The following is a 14,119-nucleotide window of genomic DNA, read 5'->3' as shown; positions in this document are numbered from 1 at the left end:
GTAAGAAGCAGCGCGGAGGGGCGGAGGGGCGGAGCCGAGCGTGGCCGGCGCGGTCGCTCATTCGCTCCGTCCATTGGCGGTCAGGGGCGGCGAGGGCCGCGATTGGCCAGGCGCCCAGCGCGCGCCGTGTGTCCTTGGCCGGCTCCGGGAGGCGGGGCGGCCTTCTCTGGCGTCTCCGGAACGACGGCTGCGGCGGCGGCGGCAGTTGGGCGGGCGAGAGAGGCGCCAGCATGCAGTGGCTGCCTGGGCTGGGCTCGAGCTGGGCCGGTCGGGGCCTGCGGCTGGGGCTGGTGGTGGCGGCGGCCGCGCTGCTGATCCAGGGGCTGCGCGGCTGGGCCTCCTCGCGGCGCTTCGAGTTCGAGCCGGAGGAGATCGCGCGCCTGGCCAAGCACCACGCCGGTGAGGGTTAGGGGGAGGGGGCTCCATCCCCAGGGCGCCCCGCGGGAGGGCTCTAGGGTCCACGATGCTCAGCGAGGCGCTGGGAAGTAAGGCGGGTGGGTTCCAGTTTCCATGGTGCTCAGCGGGGTGCAGGGGAAGTGGAGCCGGTGTCCCATGATTCGCAGCGAGGCGTTGGGGACGGACTCCAGTCGCCATGGGGTTCAGGAAGCCACCGGGGAGCGCTGGAGGGCGAGCTCCAGTCCCCAGCATGCTCAATAAGGCTCCAAGGAAGGGATTCCAGTCTCCATGGTGCTCTGCGGAGCCCTGGGGAAGGTTCACGGGTGGACTCCAGCCCCCATGGTCCTCGTCCCAGCTCAAGTCAACACTCCTTTCCCTCCCTCCTCCCCCACTCCTGGCAGGTCTGGACCACGAACTAGCCTTCGCCAAGATCATCGTGGAGCTGCGCCGCCGACACCCGGGGCATGTGCTGCCGGACGAGGACCTGCGCTGGGTGTTCATCAACGCCGGCGGTTGGATGGGCTCCATGTGCATCCTCCACGCCTCCCTCTCGGAGTACGTGCTGCTCTTCGGCAGCGCCATCGACACCAGCGGACACTCGGGTGAGCCGGCCAGGCGGGGAAGCTCCCTCGCCGGATTCTCTGATGCTCCCCGAAGGTTTAGTCATTTAGGCTTAGCTTGCTCATATAATCATCCTGTGCTGTTAATGCATTGTACATTGCTAAAGCACACTGTGAGAAGCCTTACCCGTGGTTCTTTATTTTGCGTCAGCTGCATATTAATTAGTATATCTAGGTATATGTTATTGTTTGTATCCCATCTTTATTCTTTTAACAAATAAGTAAAGACGGCAAACATATCCAGAAGACATTCTTCCTCCTATATTCCCCAGAACAACCACTTTGTGAGGTGGGTTGGGTTGCACTGAGGGAGAGAGACTGGCCAAAAGTTAACAAGCCAGCTTTCAAGCCTAAGGTGGGAAAAGAACTCATCTTCTCCTAGTTTCTAGCTGGGTGCCTTAGCCCCTAGACCAAGGGTAGGCAACCTTGGCTATTTTATGACTCGTGGGCTTCAACTCCCAGAATTCCTGAGCCAGCCACGCTGAGGGGAAAAGGAGAGGTTTCCAAGGTGAGCCGTGCTAGCTCAGGAATTCTAGGAGTTGAAGTCCACGAGTCATAAAAGAGCCAAGCTTGCCTGCCCCTGCCCTAGACCAAACTGTTCCAGTATACATAATACTGGTCTAATGTTCCTATGTTTAATGTCAGGCGTTCCGGTGCTTAACCAGAAAGTCATCCTAGCTTAACGAACTTCCTAGAACACAGAATGTTTACCCGTCAGTGCCCTCAAAACATTTACCGTATTTTTCAGACCATAAGACACACTTTTTCCCCAAAAAAAGTGTGTGTGGGGGGGGGGAACGAGAGTGCGTCTTATGGTCCGAAGGTGATCCGTATGGCCAGCCCCAACCTTCGCAAGTGGAAAGCAAGGGGGATTGCCAGGAGCGCGAATTGGCACGTGCTGAGAAATGCCGATCTCACGCTCCTGCAATCTCCCTCGCTCCATTTCAGCTTCCCTTGCTACAAGAGAAAGCAGGCTGAAACGGAGCGAGGGAGATTGCCAGGAACGCGAATTGGCCAATCTTGCGCTGCTGCAATCTCCATCACTCCGTTTCAGCCTGCTTTCTCTTGTAGCAAGGGAAGCTGAAACCGAGCGAGGGAGATTGCAGGAGCGCGAGATCGGCCGATTCGCGTTCCTGGCAATCTCCCTCGCTCCGTTTCAGTTTGCTTTCTGGAAGAGAAAGCCGGGCCGTAGGGCCGCCTCCACGGGTACTGCTCTAACGCGGAGAGGGAAGGACAAAGAGGGAGGGAAGGAAGGAAAAAAGGAAGGGACAATGGGAGAGGGAGGGAGAGAAATAGAGAGAGGGAGAGAGAGAAGGAGAAAGAAATAGGGAGGGAGAGAAGGAGAAAGGGAGAGATAGAGGGCGAGAGAGAAAGAGGGAGAGGGAAACGGAGAGAAAGGGAGAGAGACAAGGAGAAAAAAGGGAGAGAAATAGAGGGAGAGAGAGAAGGAGAAAAGGAGGGAAATGGAGAGAGAAAGGGAGAAATAGAGGGAAAGAGAAAAATAGAGAAAGGAGAGGGAGAGAGGAGAGAGAAAGAGGGAGGGGGAGAGAAAGAGAAGGAGAGAGAGAAATTAAATTAGTAACATGATTGTTAAGTGAATCTGGTTTCCCCACTAACTTTGCTTGTCAGAAGGTTGCAAAAGGCAATCACATGACCCTGGAACAATGTGACCATCATAAATATGAATCGATTGCCAAGCATCCGAATGTAAATCACCTGACCCTGGGGATGCTGCAATGGTCATAAGTGTGAAAAATGGTAATAAGTCACTTTTTTCAGTGCCGTCGTAACTTTGAACAGTCACTAAGTGAATCATTGTAAGTTGAGGACTACCTGTATCTTTTTTTTTCCTTTTTTTTGGGGGGGGGGGTTAAATCAAGTTTTTGACACCTTGCTGGGTGACTGGTGGTACTCGGACATTGCCTTATCCTAAAAGTGGTACAATGGATGAAAAAGTTGAAAAGCCCTGTTTTAGTATACTGGTACCATTTGGTTCAGAATATTTTTTTCTTGTTTTCCTCCTCTAAAAACTGGGTGCGTCTTATGGTCCGAAAAATACGGTAAGCGGTGTAATTGACACTGTGATATTTTTGGAACTGGTGATCCTCTGTGTAGAATTAAATATGAACAGCTAGAACTTGGAAGCTAGCCTGATCGGTAGAGCAAGACCATCAGCCAACTGCAAAATACAGTTCCACTTTCTATAAAGTAAGGCCCCCCCACCCTACACTTCCAATACTTACTATGATCCTTGCATCTAAACCAGTCTGGCAGTTTTCATTAGTTTCCTGCTGATAACAGGTTTCCCTTTGCCAGCTAGGTTGCGCTTGTAATTTCTATAAGCAGCTTGTTTCAACCTTGGTAACTTTTTAAGGTGCGTTGACCTTCCTCTGAAGTCCACCCATCTTAAAAGTTCACAAGGTTGAGAAACACTGGCTGACAACAGTGTTAGAGAATCTTCAGGTGGGCAGTGACTGCAAGAAAAAAAAGTAGACTATTCTTAGCTCATCCGGCCACCTTGCCTATAACTGGGACTAGTGTCTGGATGCTCTTTCTCTCCACGGCAGGTCGCTATTGGGTTGATATTTATGACACGATCATCTCAGGGACCTTCCGGCACTGGAAAGAGGGAACGACTAAGAGTGAGCTTTATTACCCAGGTGAGTTGCGGATTTGTTACCCAGAGGCTTACATAAGAAAAGGAACCCCACATTGAGATTCTGCCTGCTTGCCTCCTGCAGGAGATACTATTGTCCACCGTTCCGGAGAGGCCGCCTCCGTGCAGTGGAGCTCCGGCACGTGGATGGTCGAGTATGGCCGAGGCTTCATCCCCTCGACCCTCACCTTTGCCCTTGCTGACACGATCTTCAGCACTCAGGATTTCTTCACCTTCTTCTACACCATCCGAATTTATCTCAAGGCACTGCTCTTGGAGGCTAACACATACTTCAGCGGCACGAGCCAGTGAGTCTTGCTCCTCTCCCAGCAGATGAAACGGTCACCTTCTCCCCCGCCTCTCGTCTTGTATGCTAGTGAACCTGGCGTGGCTCCCATGCTTGCATCTCTTGACCAGACACGGTTGGGTGCATAGCACGTGTGTTAGAAAGCAAAGATGGATCCACAGCCTTCCCAGTTGCCCATCCACGAATACCTGAATTTTCCTGCTGTAAACCGCGCTGCTCACAAGGTGATGATTCGTGGAGACTAGATATTCGAAGTATTTTGGAGTCGCACGCAGGAGGTTCTAGGTGTTGAATGGAAGGGGTGGTGCCCACGTGCCACGGCATCGATGCATAGTTGACCTAAAGAATGACATTTGCATGGTGGCATGTATTTTGTCATTGTGGCGTTTGCCAGGCACATTTGGAAAGAGAAGTTGCATCCTCTTCGCATGCTTTGGAGATACCTGTTTTGATGCCGTCACCAAGCTCCGTTGGTCTATTCTCTGCCTTGTGGGGGGGGGGGCTCTTGATCCCCACAAAATTAAAAAGCAGAATAACGTTTTGGATTGAGCCCTTAAAAGTATACACTTACCCTACTGTTTAAGGCATACAAATACTTCCTAGGACTTCCTTTTCATCCCCCGCTTTAATTTCCCAGATGGAAAACGGGTAATTTGGCTGAGCAATATCTGCATCCACAGGCTGGAAAACCGCCATGCGGGCGGGTGTTTCGGCTAGGCTTCTGGAATCCAGCAGACTCGCGTTGTTCCTTAGGATCTCTTGTGTGTGGATCTTCCACAGCTCTGTCTTGCTCCTCATCTGGAAAAGTAATTTGGAATTCCAGTTGTGTTTCCTTGGGTCTATCATGGACCTTTTCTCTCACCACAAATCAACCAACTCTGCTCCTGTGTGGATAATTAACTCATCTTTACATGCACGCAGCATCCAATTTCAGATAATTTCCTCATCTGTTTTAGATCTTCCACATCATTACTGGGAGGGGGGGGGAGAGACATTTTCCTATTCTTTCATGTTGTCCTCCTCCCGTCCTATAAGAGAGAAAAAAATTCAGAGCCCACAGTGGGTTGGTGATTATTGTCCACATGTACCTCATCCATTTAAGACTAGATATATATTTGGAGCTAAATCTAGCTCTTCGAGTTAGTAGGCTGGGTCAGTTAGCTCACTTGGTGGAATTTGCACATTTTTAATCATCTTCACCGTCCATGGCCCAGTTAACCACATCATGGAAACAGAGCTTGTGGTTTTGAAGAGATGCTATTATAATTAAGTGGTAGCTGCTGTGTAGGACAGTCAGCATTTTATAGCTGCCTTTTGTGACTGGTGCTTCCTGTATGTCTTAATGCCTCGAGCGCCAATAACCAAAATGTCTTTTGCAGCCATCGTTTTTTCCAAAATGGATTGTAGACGTTCTCAAGATCTCATCCCAGTTTGGTCCTGTAATAGTGCAGAACCGCCATCCATCACCCAAACTATGCGCCTTATTCTCTTGAGCTATGCACATGTGTGTGTGTGTGTTTATATATATATACACATATATACATATATATACCTCCTGTCATTGATGTATCTGGCTGAAAACCAGTTGTTGTTCCCTAGAAGAAAGGGTTGAAGCTGTTTGACTCAAAAATGGACCTTCTAAAGTGGCAGAAATGGCCAAACTCTGAATGTTTAGTTCTTTAGCTTGAAATTCAAGCACTAACAAACCAAGGCACCTCTTTTTTCCTTCTCTCAGAATATCCCGAAAATTGCAATCACCCAAAGAGGGGTGTCATTACCCAACCACGAAGCTTCCTTTTCTTCATATCCAGTATTATTAATCCAGAAGATCCTGTTTCTGTAGCATGGAAATTAAGCTTATTGTATTAGTGGTCAGTTCTGGACTCTCCTGGTCCCAGAATGCGCACGAGAGATCCTGGTCCTGAATGCTTCGTTCTCTGGCACATTCAGTCTTCTGAAAGAGTCCACCATTCCTCCTCCGAACGCTCTGAGATTGCTGGACTGTCGAAACTTGGCTCATTTTTGGCCCTCATTATTTTATCATCATCGGGGCTCCAGTCTGGATCCTTCCTTTTTCCCCAGCTTAATTTTGCCTAGATGAAAGAGCCGACACTTCCCTTGGGAAAGGGAGGCTTATCCCTTCTTGTGTGTTGTTGAAATCCTTCCTCCCTTTCGCCTTTTGGTTTTGTCTGTTTTCCTTCTGAAAGACGGCAATCATCATTTGTCTTGACTCTTGACCAACCCCAATGTAGTTGGGGAGAGGGTCTTTTGAATCCTCCTTGCAGCAGTCATGCAAAGTCTCTCGAACTACTGTTCAGCTGACACACGCACCCTTCCCCTCCAGGGCTGCTGCAAGGAGGGCTGGCATAGTCCAGTAGCCAGGTTTGATGGGTTGTGTTGGCTGGCAAGTTGCCTCTAGCCGTGAGAGATCCCGAATTCCTCCCCGCATAGGGCCATCCGTGGACTTTACTAATTTGGGTTTGGTTTTGGTTTTTTCTGGGAGTTGATAAATCTTACAATTTTAAGGGTGCTTTCTCCCCCCCCCTTTCCTCCCACGCTGAGCTCAAGCTGTCCTTTGTTCAGATCAGATCAAATGCAGTGACGCATTGCAGAAAATTTGCCCAGCCCCAAGGCTTTCGTGCCTCTCCTTCCGCTGACCGCTCTGTCTCTGAAGCAGTCCTTCAGTGAGGCTGGCAGCTAATTGGCATGGATAAGGCCAGAACTTGCAGTCTGTCGGTCAAATATACAGCATGTCTCTGGTTTCTATTATCTCAGTTACTGCAAGTGTATCATGTCTGATCTTCACGAACAAGTGTTTGAGAATTAGTGTGGGTGTGTGATTGTTATACTTTGACTAAAAAAAAAAAAGAATACAATGGACTGTGATTAAACCTGGCTTTGTGTCCCTGCTTTGAACACTGTTGCAAAATAGACATTTACAAACAACACCCAAGCACACATTGTTCTGTGTGAATTCCAGGCAGAGATTCAGGCGTTATTTGACCCAGATAATATATATGCACAGTTGGTCCTTGACTTACAACAGTTGTTTCAGTGACCATTCGGAGGGGGGGGAGAAATCACTGAAAAAAGTGAGTTATGACTTTTTCACACGACTATTTTTTTTTTAAAAAACCCATTTATATCCCACCCTTCTCCAAAGACTCAGGGAGGCTTACAATCTAAAGCACAAATCAATGTGCTTAGCAATAGCCTTCATTCTATGTATATACCTGCTTATTAGGGCTTTCGGGGGGGGGGGCAAGCGGCATTATTACAAAGTCAGCTTATTGCCCCCAACAATCTGGGTCCTCATTTTACCTACCTCGGAAGGATGGAAGGCTGAGTCAACCTTGAGCCTGGTGGGACTCGAACCTGCACTAATTGCAGGCAGCTGGTGTTACTTAAGGAGGCATTAGCCCCCTGCTCCACCAAGGCTCCTGTTGCCGAATCTTCGCTTTTTTCAGAATAAAGCTTTGTTAGCGTCCCTTATGAGAGACTCATTTAGCTGCTTCCAGTGGAGCCATTTAAAGCTTTTAAGAGCAGAAGTTGATTACTCTTGACTTACGTGGTCGTTATTCCTAAACACTGATCTGCCTTTGGTCATGGTATTGTTTTTCTACTAATTATCCAGTTAGTAGGTGATGGCTCGGCGGTTAAAAGACGCCGGGTTCGAAACCCAAGCGCTGTGCGACAAGGCATGCTCCCGTTCCTTGCTCCATCTCCTGCCCACCTAGCAGTTTGAAAGCATTCAAATGCGAGTAGATGAATAAGTTCCACTTCGGTGGGAAGGTAAGAGTGTTCTGTGCTCCTTTGTTGTATAGCCACACTGGCCATGTGAAGCATCTTCAGACAATTCTGGCTCCCTCAGCCAAGAAACACAAGCTGAGAGCCGGACATTACTGGACAGAGGAAGCCTTTACCTTTATCCAATTACCAAAGAAGAGTTAGAGCCGCGATATCAGAAATTTAGCTATCGTCCATCACTTGCTCAGAGTTTGCATTGGGTAAAATTCTGCCTATGAAGACTCAGCCTATTAAAGCCTTGTTGATTCCTTGGAATGCCATTTCCACTTTATGCCATACAGACTGTTCCTCTGTGCGATAGTTCTCTTGAACTGACTAGAGAACTGAGGGAAGTCCGTTAAACTCTCAGCATTCATAAAAGAATCAACTGTTCTATCCCCACCACATATCTAAAAGTAACCTGTGTAGGACCTTTTCCAGCTTTTCAGAAAACAGGCAGCTCATTTTGAGATGTTTGCCTACCAGAGTAATGGAATACGGTAATAAAGTTGGAAGGGACCTTGGAGGTCATCTAGTCCAACCCCCTGCTCAAGCAGGAGACCCTGTACCATTTCCGGACAAATTTCTTCTTAGAAATCTCAGGTGATGGAGCACCCACAACTTCTGAAAGTTAGCCATTCCACTGCTTAACAGAATAATAGTTACTCTACTATAGGCTATATAGCCAACTGGGTGACTGGGCCAATTCGTCCTTATCAGCCCGCTCCACCTCACAGGGTGGTGGTTGTGGGGAAAATAGGAGGAGGAGGAACTGTTAAGTGTGTTCACTTCGTTGAGTTATTTACTTAAATAATAAAGGCAGGACATAAACTCAAAAAACAGAACAAGAATGGGGAGAGACTTGGACGTCCGATTTTGCGCTATAGCGCATGGCCGAGGGATTGAGGAGCTCCGCACCCCATGGCTAGTTTCGTCCTGCCAGGGGACCTTAAATGGATCTAAAGTCGCCCTGGAGAGGCATCGAAGTAAGAGGTGCCCCAATGATCGCGAAACAACAGCAGTCGTCCCGGTCGATCTGGGGAAAAACCAGACAGAAGAAAGGCTGGCCACACCTCAGTGACCAGCCCAAGCTACTTGCAGCCGAAGTCCAAAGGCACTAACCCAGGCTCTTATGACTCATGGACTTCAACTCCCAGAATTTCTGAGCCAGCTGGCTCAGGAATTTTGGGAGTTGAAGTCCATGAGTCATAAAAGAGCCAAGGTTGCCTACCGCTGCACTAACCAGAACAACGGTGAACAGCATGCTTGAAACTGGGTGAGGAATTCAATCTTCTCCTATTTTGTATCTGATTTTCTGGAAAAGATTCCCAAGAAGCAAAAAAATCCTCCCAAAGTTAGAAGGGAGGGGACTACACCCCCACTCTCCCATAGATGGAAGTGGCGAATGAAACTCTTACAGGGAACAAAAATATATTGAAATGAGGTTAAAAATACTACAGTCTGGATAAATTTGAAAGCTAAGAAAACTTAAAATTCCATACCTGGAGAAGTATTGATGAAATTATAAATAATAATAACTGTGCTTTAAAAGCTGGAAAATGAACAGCTGTTGACACCTAGTGGAGGATTAGAGAAAACTATAGCTGCATTGACTCAGAATTTGGCAAGACGCCCAGAAATAGCAAAAAAAACCCAGCTGGGTATAAAGCACTGGGCTGTCTACTATAGAGTGAAGTTATATATGTTTAGAAACTGCTGACCTGGGATTCTGCATTTTTAAGTTTAAGAACTGTTTGCAGAGAAAGAAAAACCTTGACCTTTGGTTAATCTTCTAAAGGGGAAGTTACTGGAAAGCTTTCAGGTGGTTAAACACTTTGGACTGAAATCTTGGCTGGCTGATAATGATAAGACCCCTGAAAAGAACAACTGTTACAAAGTACTGCTTTCAGTGGTACTTTGATAATTGGAAATGTATTGGATTATAAATACCATATATAGAGATAAGAACTACACAAGATTTGGTTGTTTGGATTTTAAGATGGGCTGGTTTGATAAAGCTAATTAAAGAAATTATGGTACCAGTGAAAAACTACTTAGAGGAGGGAGACAAAATGGATGTTGTATATTTATCTAAAAGTGACGGAAAACCACACCTAACACTTGCTGAAGACCCCAGCATGGAACATAAAGATCTGCAGGAACACTGACTCAAGACAAAGCAAATACATTCCAGGACAAAATATATGCAATGCTGCAACAGATTCAAATGACAATGGTCTTAAATCATGATGAGATTACAAGCAACTTTGATAACATAAATGAACATATCTCTAATCTAAACTCACAAACAACGCTCAAAAAATGACGATTAAAGAATGAACAAATCAGACAATAGAATACAAATCAGGAAAATGACTTAAATATGGTGTCAATGCTGCAACAATTCTGGCTGAAGACATTTCTGCTTCGTTTTTGGTTGCCACAGTACTGGGATGGGGGGATGAGTGGTTTTAAGGCTAGACTAAACAATAAATTGTCCCGTGGGAACCAAGGTCATTGGTGCTTGGGTGTTGGTGGGCTGAGCCTTCTGTTAGAAAACCCGCCAAAGTAGTTTATTGGGGAATGTGATTACTGACATCCTGCTGGGGTGGGAAGTTCAATTTTGTAACACTGTAACATTTGGAAGGCACTCCAGTCTTGGTTTTACTTTTGATCGTGCTGATACTTTGTAGCCAATAAGTATGTTCTTTAAGGAAACCTCTTGCCTTGGAGTTGTTACTGGTCTCATCTATTGGAACCATGACATGGAAGCTACAAATGAGGAGAACTACAACTTAATACGAACAAAAGAAAATCTGCAAACTTTTGCTACAACAAAGAAAATAAAAAACATGTTTTACCTTCCAGGACTTCAAAACAAACTTGAGGACAAAAAAAAAGATTTAATAAAATGGATTAAAAAGCTGTCAGGACAATCATTAAAGCGTGGGAGACAAAAAAAACCCGAATATTCTACTTAACTTATCTTTTTTATCCCCAACAGTATCTACAAAAATACAACCTGGCAAGCTAAACCTACTGATTTGGAAAGCAGCCTGGCAAAAGAAAATTGGAATTAGATGTAAGAGATGTGATTCAACTTACCAGATGGAATACTATATGACTAAACACCTGTTTGAATACGGTTAAAAAATATAAAGTTTAGATATAAAGAGGCCATATACTAAGATTGCTAGATGGTGTGCTATATGATTAAATACTTGTTTGAACGTGGTTAAAAGAATAGACAAAGCTTGGACATAAAGGGGCCTTTTAGTAAAAGGGATAAAATATATACAGTCATGGCCGAAATTGTTGGCACCCCAGAAATTTTTCCAGAAAATCAAGTATTTCTCACAGAAAAGTATTGCAGGAACACATGTTTTGCTATACACAGGTTTATTCCCTTTGTGTGTGTGTATTGGAACACAACAAAAAAAGGGAGGAAAAAAAGCAAATTGGACATAATGTCAAACAAAACTCCAAAAATGGGCCGGACAAAATTATTGGCACCCTTAACTTAATATTTGGTTGCACACCCTTTGGGAAAAATAACTGAAATCAGTTGCTTCCTATAACCATCAATAAGCTTCTTACACCTCTCACCCGGAATTTTGGACCACTCTTCCTTTGCAAACTGCTCCAGGTCTCTCTTATTGGAAGGGCGCCTTTTCCCAACAGCAATTTTAAGATCTCTCCACAAGTGTTCAATGGGATTCAGATCTGGACTCATTGCTGGCCACTTCAGAACTCTCCAGCACTTTCTTGCCATCCATTTCTGGGTGCTTTTTGATGTATGTTTGGGGTCATTGTCCTGCTGGAAGACCCAAGATCTCTGACGCAAACCCAGCTTTCTGACACTGGGCTCTACAGTGTGACCCAAAATCCTTTGGTAATCCTCAGATTTCATGATGCCTTGCACACATTCAAGGCACCCAGTGCCAGAGGCAGCAAAACAACCCCAAAACATCATTGAACCTCCACCATATTTCACTGTAGGTACTGTGTTCTTTTCTTTGTAAGCCTCATTTCATTTTCGGTAAACAGTAGAATGATGTGCTTTACCAAAAAGCTCTATCTTGGTCTCATCTGTCCACAAGACATTTTCCCAGAAGGATTTTGGCTTACTCGAGTACATTTTGGCAAACTGTAATCTTGCTTTTTTATGTCTCTGTGTCAGCAGTGGTGTCCTCCTGGGTCTCCTGCCATAGCGTTTCATTTCATTTAAATGTCGACGGATAGTTCACGCTGACACTGATGCTCCCTGAGCCTGCAGGACAGCTTGCATTCCTTTGGAACTTGTTTGGGGCCGCTTATCCACCATCCGGACTATCCTGCGTTGCAAACTTTCATCAATTTTTCTCTTCCGTCCACGACCCGGGAGATTCGCTACAGTGCAATGGGTTGCAAACTTCTTGATAATGTTGCGCACTGTGGACAAAGGCAAATCTAGATCTCTGGAGATGGAGTTGTAACCTTGAGATTGGTGATATTTGTCCACAGTTTTGGTTCTCAAGTCCTCAGACAGTTCTCTTCTCCTCTTTCTGTTGTCCATGCTTAGTGTGGCACACACAGACACACAATGCAAAGACTAAGTGAACTTCTCTCCTTTTTATCTGCTTTCAGGTGTGATTTTTATATTGCCCACACCTGTTACTTGCCCCAGGTGAGTTTCAAGGAGCTTTACATGCTTGAAACAATCTTGTTTACCCACAATTTTGAAAGGGTGCCAATAATTTTGTCCGGCCCATTTTTGGAGTTTTGTTTGACATTATGTCCAATTTGCTTTTTTTCCTCCCTTTTTTGTTGTGTTCCAATACACACAAAGGGAATAAACCTGTGTATAGCAAAACATGTGTTCCTGCAATACTTTTCTGTGAGAAATACTTGATTTTCTGGAAAAATTTCTGGGGTGCCAACAATTTCGGCCATGACTGTAGTATCATGCTTTTATAATATATGAAATGTAAAAATAAAAATATTGAGATGGTGTATTTGAATGAAATGTTTGGGTGTTCAAAGGTAATGATTTTTGAGAAAATTATGACTGATAAGTGGTTTCAATATTGAGGGGAAATTAAGCTTAAATAAGAATTCGAAAGCACGTAAAAATGCAAGTAGAAAAATAGGGACCACTACGGTGGGAAGGTAACAGCGTTCCGTGCGCCTTTGGCGTCTAGTCATGCCGGCCACATGACCACGGAGACGTCCTCGGACAAGCGCTGGCTCTTCGGCTTTGAAACGGAGATGAGCACCGGCCCCTAGAGTCGGAAACGACTAGCACGCATGTGCGGGGAAACCTTTACCTTTACCTTTAAGAATCTCGAAAACAGGACATATAATGACTTAATAAGATGACTTCTATAAATACAATTGAAACAAGCTGATTAGAAAAGATGTTATACATTGATGTTATTGTTATATGTACAAATACTAGAAAAATGTTTATACCCAACTCTATATGTATTGAAAGTATTAAGAATTATTTGTTTAATGTAGACAAAAGGGGAACATTACTGGAAGAAGAGAAGATCAAGGAAATATATTTTCAACTAACGTATTGATCAGTTATAGAAATTAATTGTTATTGATTGTTTTAAAATATATAAACCCAGACAACACATTGTTCAATAAGCACTGAAGTTTGTTATTGTAAAAAATTAATAAAATATATTTTTTTTAAAAAAAGAATGGGGTGAGACTTACAGAACAGAATTAAAGAATAACATAGTAGGGACCCTGGAGTTCTTCTAGTCCAACCCCTGGTTCAAGGCCCTAGGTTTTCCTGCTTGAGCAGGGGGTTGGACTAGAAGACCTTCAAGGTCCCTTCCAACTCTTGTTATTTTATTCTTACATAGAAACAGGCATCTGAAACACAAAGCCTCAAAGAACATATAAAAACCCACCTACTCTTAACCCTAAATGGACTCCAGAAGATGGTAGAGGACAGGAAGGCCTGTAGGAACGTCGTCCATGGGGTCACAGTGGGTCAGACATGACTTCGCAACTAACAACAACAACTCTTAACCCCATTTTGTCAGTCACCTCAGAAACGTGCTGCTATCACTGAAGTTTCTGGCTACCAAGTGAACAGAGACCTCCTTTCCAAAATGCAGCCTGCCTCCAAATTCATTTGGCCCCTGCGTTTTACTCCCAGCTTGGAACCAGACCGGATTTTTCTTCCAACATGTGACCAGACCCAATTTTTATTTATTTATTTTATTTATTCGTATCCCACCTATTTTATGACCTTTCAAGCCACAGTCGTTAAACAAATCCATTGTTCACCATGAATGAACATGGTTTTTTTTACCAGAAACAGAAGTAATCACTGCTTTGCAGTAAAAATATCAT

The 14,119-nt window shown here is 45.1% G+C and overlaps 1 protein-coding gene across 3 annotated transcripts; it reads left to right on the top strand.

The window, feature by feature from the left end:
- The first annotated feature begins 167 nt into the window (after nt 1-167).
- On the top strand, nt 168-13,450 carry SIGMAR1 (sigma non-opioid intracellular receptor 1). Of its 3 annotated transcripts, none has more exons than XM_081319311.1 (6): nt 168-399; nt 798-998; nt 3,584-3,676; nt 3,758-3,980; nt 10,770-10,847; nt 13,265-13,450. In XM_081319311.1, exons 1-5 carry the CDS (start codon nt 231-233, stop codon nt 10,843-10,845), a joined length of 762 nt encoding a protein of 253 aa, XP_081175437.1. In that variant the 5' UTR covers nt 168-230; the 3' UTR covers nt 10,846-10,847; nt 13,265-13,450. The 3 variants fall into 3 exon arrangements, with proteins under 3 accessions (XP_081175437.1, XP_081175436.1, XP_081175435.1); XM_081319310.1 differs by having other exon boundaries at nt 11,949-13,450; XM_081319309.1 differs by lacking the exons at nt 10,770-10,847; nt 13,265-13,450 and adding an exon at nt 5,715-6,870.
- Nucleotides 13,451-14,119: the final 669 nt, after the last annotated feature.

This window comes from Vipera berus (assembly GCF_964194415.1).
Source record: "Vipera berus genome assembly, chromosome: 2".
NCBI lineage: Eukaryota > Metazoa > Chordata > Lepidosauria > Squamata > Viperidae > Vipera > Vipera berus.
Note: the sequence above shows the minus strand (reverse complement) of the source record. Positions and strands in the feature narration are given on the sequence as shown.

Bases quoted from the DNA above. Each gene is read 5' to 3' on its own strand.
- SIGMAR1 (XM_081319309.1), top strand. From the start codon at position 231: ATGCAGTGGCTGCCTGGGCTGGGCTCGAGCTGGGCCGGTCGGGGCCTG. The intron at 3,677-3,757 runs GTGAGTTGCGGA...TGCCTCCTGCAG, and splicing joins GAGTGAGCTTTATTACCCAG to GAGATACTATTGTCCACCGT. The intron at 3,981-5,714 runs GTGAGTCTTGCT...TCCTTCTCTCAG, and splicing joins TACTTCAGCGGCACGAGCCA to AATATCCCGAAAATTGCAAT.